We start from the raw sequence: 6,351 nt of genomic DNA, 5'->3' as shown, positions 1-6,351 counted from the left end.
ATTTTATGGGACCTGCATGGGACGATTTTTCTTCGCAGTCCCTAGGACAGTGGTCTTTATAGCGACAAGGCCATTTGCTAGTAGTGACGTAGCTAGGGGGACGGACAGGGTGGTATTTTCCCCATAGCCTACATATAGGATAGAAAAAAAAGTAATTTTTGAAAATACATAGACTTACATGAAAATTTTCATTGTTGGACCACACCCTGGCTACGTCACTGTTTGCTAGAGATGCTCTAAGTCGGTCGATCAGCAAGTTAAGTCTATCCATATCGTACACTACACATGCACCCAGGGCCGCTAGCAGGACGAAATACAGTTTGGACGGATCGGCAATTCGTATAATAGATCAATTAATCAAGTTCTGGTCTGAATATGATTTGAGACAGAGCTAGCTAGTGGCCATGCTGCTGACGCCGCTGGCCCGCGTTGCAAGCGACATCTCACCTTCCCTTGTCCGCGTTGCAACAGAAAAGCGATATCTCACCTTCCAAGCGAAGCCACTCAATCCTCTGTCCTAATTTGCCGCCACAAGTGTTCGGGTAAAAAAAGGGCTATCGTGTACGTACTCCGTATCATACGCTGCACCGCCACGTTTTAATTTATTGCTATCTAAGATCATCTACAGCCGGATGCACTAAACCCGCCTCAAATGTTTAGACAGACGGCCCAGTCACTGACCAGTTAAGAAAATGTGATTCAGACGGGCGTTTCAAACGGGTCTCAAATGGTTGGGCTGACCGACGCCCCTCATATCGACACCAAATATGAGACAAATATGGTGCACCCGGGCATGTCCGTCACGTCGGATTCGGCCCGCTGACCCACCCAAGCCCATATATATTTCGCCTTATCCGCTCGCCAGACCAAACGCTAGCCACTTTAATCCACTCCCCTTCGCCACCCAAGCTCCCATCTGGCGATCTCCAGCCGTCTCCGGCACGGCGGGCAGCGGATCCAAGTCCTTCACCTCCAGATACGTCGACCCCGAGCTATCCCACGCGGCCGTGAGGAGGAGATGGTCGTCCGGCTTGCACGACGCTCCCGGGAGGAGGCCCATGCGAGGCACCACTCGGACTCCTTCCGTCGAAAATCCATTGCGTCGGCCCAAATATCGCATGGATCCGGCGCTAGGTGCGTCTTTGCTGCCTCATCGGAGGCGGTGTGGTCAGTCTGGCGTCCGAACGCGATAGCGGACGCGCAACCCCTCAGTTGGCGCGCCGAGGCCATGGACGCACCACGGGTGTCGTCTGATGCAAACATGACGCGACATTCCCGCCGCGCAAGGCAGCAGGTGAGGGAGGCGGCAGGAACCCTCGCGGCGGTGGATGTTGGCGAGGCGGAGTCACATTATCCGGTGCCCCGTATGGTGCCGCCGCAACCGCATCGTGATGGATGTAGCCGGCTCGTCCCAGGACGGATCCATCATCGATCGTTAGTCCGCCGGTACCATCCAGGTTTCGAGCTCCAACGAGGACGACTAGAGCATGGGAGACGGCGACACCTTGAGTCCCATGAGCCGGCTCGTGTGTCATGCCCTACTCTGCCTTGCCGGTGACCAGACCAACACTCCGGGGATCATAGCCGGCCGCCAGACATGAACATCTCGGACCAGATCTGCTTAAAGATTGGTCTATCGTTGCATGTAATAATATGTATTCGGGATTTCTAATTTGAAATATCGGAGGGTCGGATTTCTGTAGATGCTCTACTCAAGTAACAGGAATAACAGTGGTAACACAAGTGAGCAATGGATGCAGTCTCACTTGTTCCCGAGCAGCAGCACATCGTTGACCAGTCGGTCGACGCTGCGCAACGACGAGCCGCCTTCCATGGCGGCCGCCTCGGCCGCGGCTCTCCACTCCGCCGCTTTGGCCCTTTTCTCCTTCCCCAGCTCCCCGGCCATCATCTCCCTCACCAGCCTCGACACGGCGCCGCTCTCCACCTCCTCTGGAAGATCCAAGCCGTTCCGCCAGCACTCAAGCACCTGCCTGCAGTTGGTCGTTTGCTCGGCGAAGACCGGCCAGGCGAGAACCGGCAAGCCGGCCACCACCGACTCCAGAAGCGAGTTCCACCCACAGTGCGTCACGAACAGGCCCGCCGCCGCGTGCTTCAGCACCGCCGGCTGCGGGCACCACGGCACGACGAGGCCCCCGCCGCGCTCCAGCTCGTCGCGGAACACCTCCGGGAGCGCCGCCACGTCGTCGCCGTCCACGATGTCGGGTCGCTTCACCCACAGGAACGGGAACCCGCACGTCGCCAGGCCCAGCGCGAACTCGCGCGTCTGCTCGGCCGTCATGACGGCGACGCTGCCAAAGTTGACATAGACCACCGACTTGTCTGGCTTGCCGTCGAGCCATGCGAGGCACCGCGCGTCCTCCTGCCAGATGCTGATGTCCATGGCGTCGAGGCCGTCGTTGGCGGCGGCGGAGGAGGAGGCGATGACCTGGGCTAGCGGGCCGACGGTGTACACGGGCGGCGGGAAGATGGTGGCGAGCGCGTCCACCACATCGCTCTCGAGCTCGTAGAAGGTGTTGAGGATGATGGCCTTGGAGCCGGCGGCGCTCTTCATCTGCCCCATGATCTCGCTCACCATGGTGTCGTTGGCGTCCGTGATGCGGCAGAAGGTCGGCATATCCCTGAGCCGCATGTGCTGCTGCATCCCCGGCACCCAGTCCAGCGGCGTGTCCAAATATCCGTTGGTCAAGCAGCTCCCATCTTCGAGAGGGAGGAGCCCTCGCTTGAGCAGCTCTTCGAACTGCGAGTACCCCAGGAGGCCGCACGCGGACGCCGTGAAGAAGAGCGCGTCCGCCACGCCGGCCTCCCTGGCCGCGGTTGCCGCGAACGCCATGGCCGTGTCGGCGACGACGCACGTGACGGGGGGCGCCCCGGCGCGCTCCTCGTCGGCGAGCTTCCTCAGCAGGCCGCGGAAGGGGCCGGGGCAGTTGCGGCCCACGGCGTCGGCGAGGGCCGCCACGTCGTGCTGCGGCACGGAGAGGGACGTGCCGTCGTCGATGACCTCGACGCGGAAGCGGGCGGCGGCGGCGGGCGGCGGGCGGACGGCGGCCTCGCCCTTGGCGCGGAGGAGGCGGCGGTAGTTGAAGTGCGTGTGGACGAAGGTGATGCGCGCGCCGCGGGCGTGGAGGAGACGCGCCAGCTGCATCAGCGGGGCAACGTGCCCCTGCGCCGGGAACGGCACCATCACCACATGCCACCCACACCCCTCGCCGTCCATCGTGCCTGCGCTTTGTCGAGTGGAAGTGGAGTTCTAGGACAGCGAGCTACTATTTGTTGGGAAAATAACTCAACCAACTAGGAGTAGCACCCGGTCTTGATCAGATTCGATTTTGATAAAAGGGCTATGCGCATGTGACAAGAGACATGGACTGTCTGTAATTTGAATGAAACCGCGTGACACATGTGGTAAGCAATTTAAGCTAAATCACTCTGAGAGCATGCCATGCACTCACATGACGGCCAGATTGAGATCGGGAAACATCATCCGTGAGATCAGGATCTCATGCTGGGAGAGAGGGAACTGAAAAATGATGGTACCTATGCGCATGCCCATGAAAAACAATGTCGACATACATACCAAAACAGAGCTACTTTGGGTGGGAGGAAATGGAGTGTAGGATTTCTTGGCCTGGAGCTATACGAAAGATGGCGAGTTCACGGTTCGATCTGCCTATCACCTGCCCATGAATATCAGAAGAGCGAAAGGTGGTCGGCCGGAGGGTTCGTCGTCCCTCGTAAATACCCACAGGAATTGGCTTGCTTTGTGGAGCACCCACGTGCCAAATAAGGTGAAAATCCATTCTTGGAGACTCTTGTGTGATGGCCTGGCCGCTGGGGCGGAGCTACACCGAAGGCGAATTAAGCGGGTATATTCTGTACAGCTTGTGGGAGGGAAGAGACCCTTGTTCACCGTTTCTGGAGTTGCCCCCACTCAATGGTGTTCTGGAGGGACCTAGCGGAGAGGGGGAGTATACCTGCAACATTTCCTCCGGATGCTATTGTTACTAACCAGGAACTGGGAGGTGGTTCAGGACCTGGATGGGCGATGCAAGAGATGACCAGAAGGAGATGCTAATGCAAGGAATTTACGGTCTGTGGCTTGCTCGGAATGCGGCGCGTGACGGTGTCCGTATACAGGATGCGCGAGAGGTTGCTGGCTCGGTGTTCCGCCACGGGCGAAGATGCACTGGATAGATATTCTGTGGATGATATCATAGATACGACAACTTGTGAGCTACGCATAAAAGTGAAGAACATATCCATGAAGGTGGCGGACGGCTATGCTTATACAAATCCCCCTAAAGCAACATTTCATTGCAATCCGATTCCAGATGGCTATGCTCGTGTCGGGGTTGATGAAGTGGTGGCAGGATATTCAGGGCTAGAGCTTGACATTCCTGGAGGTGACGACGAGCGCACACTGGGAGAGACCATACATCGTATCATTCTATGGAGAAAGGATTGCATCGTCTTTCCAAGGCCACCAACACTGCGTCAGCCGGCTCCTCCTCCAAGTCCGCCATCGCATCAGCAGACTCCCGCTCCTCCATGTCCGCCACTGCGTCAGCTGACTCCTGCTCCTTCAAGTCTGCCACCGCGTCAGCCCACTCCTCCTCCAAGTCCGGCACCACGTCAGTCGACTCCTCCTCCTCCAAGTCCGGCACCGCGTCAGCCGACTCCTCCTCCAAGTCAGGCACTGCGTCAGCCGTCTCCGCCACCTCAGCAACAGCGGAAGAGAGGTGCCGCAGCTATGTCAGCTAGCGGTACAACAGGAGGCAAGAAATTCAGATATGGTCCAAGCCTCAAGCCTCTTCCGAGGTTGCCTTACCACCTGACTTAAAAGGAAAATGAAGCTGAAGTGCAAGCCCAAGTGAAAGCCCATTTTGGACCGAAACCGCCCCCACCGCCAAAGGAGATCATACCTGAGCATGTCATACAACACTTTATTGATAATGCTGAACCAGCTATCAAGCATAGGGACTCGGACTATGAGCGCTCTATCAAGAAGTCATATCAAGCACAAAAAAAGGAGTCGAGCTCGAGCTCGATCCAAGCAGCTGGCAAAAAATGCAGAAAAACTGTTCCCCGGCTAGGAGAACAGGCAGTGCAATTTATCCCCCCCCCTCCCCCCGCTACAAACACATGTGAGTACGCCGATTAGCAGCTGGTAATAACCGATGATCATAGAAGGCAGGTTAAAGAGGCCGGTGTCACTGTAGAACAACTCCTAGGCATCGAGGACTTCCAAACGTTTACAGAGGAGGAACTAAAATGGAAATATGTCCACGGCCAAACTATGGTTAAGCCTGAGCAGATCCCGCTTCTATCAACGAGAATGTATGAATTGCATCAATGGTACCTGAAAGAAGTAAAGACTACCGATCGAGAGTCCCTCATGGTGAAAGTCGAGGCAGAGCGTTACTTCCATGAAAAAGATTTGTGGGTTGAGTTTCAAGAAATGTTTCGGTTACTCAATCAAGACGCACTCGATAAATCTATGGTCCATTGCTATATATTGTTTGTAAGTGATTTCTCTCTGTAATTTAAGTCTCTAGCTAGCTGTAGTGCTTGTTCATTACCTGTCTTGGTGCGACTAAATACTCAACCATAAATACTACTTCTTTACAACTTCGGGTGAGTGACACTGTCTTGTACTATAAATTCTGTTTTTGCCTACCAGATTTTAATAAGTGTAGTTGATGAGTTATGCACATGCCCGCTTAATTATACAAACGTGTGTGTATGCAGTTTTCACTGGATCCTGCTAATTATTGAAGTTGAAGAGGGAAAATTTCAAGTACTAGACTTACTACTTAAAGATGATGGAGACTACACAATCGTGAGGGGGATGGTCGACAGGTTGAAGGCCCATGAAAACAAAAACTGAAATGGGTGCGCCCCAAGATAATTAATTAACTAGCTAGCTACCATCTCTTTAATTATAGTTTCAATACCATTATCATGCTTGATTAATTATTACCTTATTAAATTCTATTCTTGTAAAGTGCCTGAGGCAGGCGCGGGAATAATTTATGTGCATACTATGTTTGCGAGAACATTGGCATGATGACGTTCGAAAAGTCCAAAAGTGATAGACAACTTTGAGTACGTTTGTCAGAACACTATTCACAATTCTTTTTATCATGATCTAATATATACACACACAACTAATATATTCATATTGATCTTCTTTTTTAATAAAGATGCAAGACATGCAGGATCAGTTCCTATCTACGGATCGCGTACGAGCAATTCAAGAGGAAATAGCGGGATTTTTGCTCAACCAGATTATAGATCCTGGAGAATACCGTTACAAGCTGTAATGCCTCCACA

At 54.0% G+C, this 6,351-nt stretch overlaps 1 protein-coding gene across 1 annotated transcript; it reads right to left on the bottom strand.

Annotated features, from left to right (window-relative positions):
* Nucleotides 1-1,565: 1,565 nt before the first annotated feature.
* Nucleotides 1,566-3,490, bottom strand: LOC123159759 (cyanohydrin beta-glucosyltransferase-like). The gene has a single exon (XM_044577575.1). The coding sequence runs from the start codon at nucleotides 3,233-3,235 to the stop codon at nucleotides 1,763-1,765; it is 1,473 nt and encodes a 490-aa protein (XP_044433510.1). The 5' UTR covers nucleotides 3,236-3,490; the 3' UTR covers nucleotides 1,566-1,762.
* Between the last annotated feature and the right edge of the window lie 2,861 nt (nucleotides 3,491-6,351).

The sequence above is a fragment of the Triticum aestivum genome, chromosome 7B (genome assembly GCF_018294505.1).
Source record: "Triticum aestivum cultivar Chinese Spring chromosome 7B, IWGSC CS RefSeq v2.1, whole genome shotgun sequence".
In the NCBI taxonomy this organism is placed as follows: domain Eukaryota; kingdom Viridiplantae; phylum Streptophyta; class Magnoliopsida; order Poales; family Poaceae; genus Triticum; species Triticum aestivum.
This window is presented reverse-complemented; position numbering and strand designations above follow the sequence as displayed.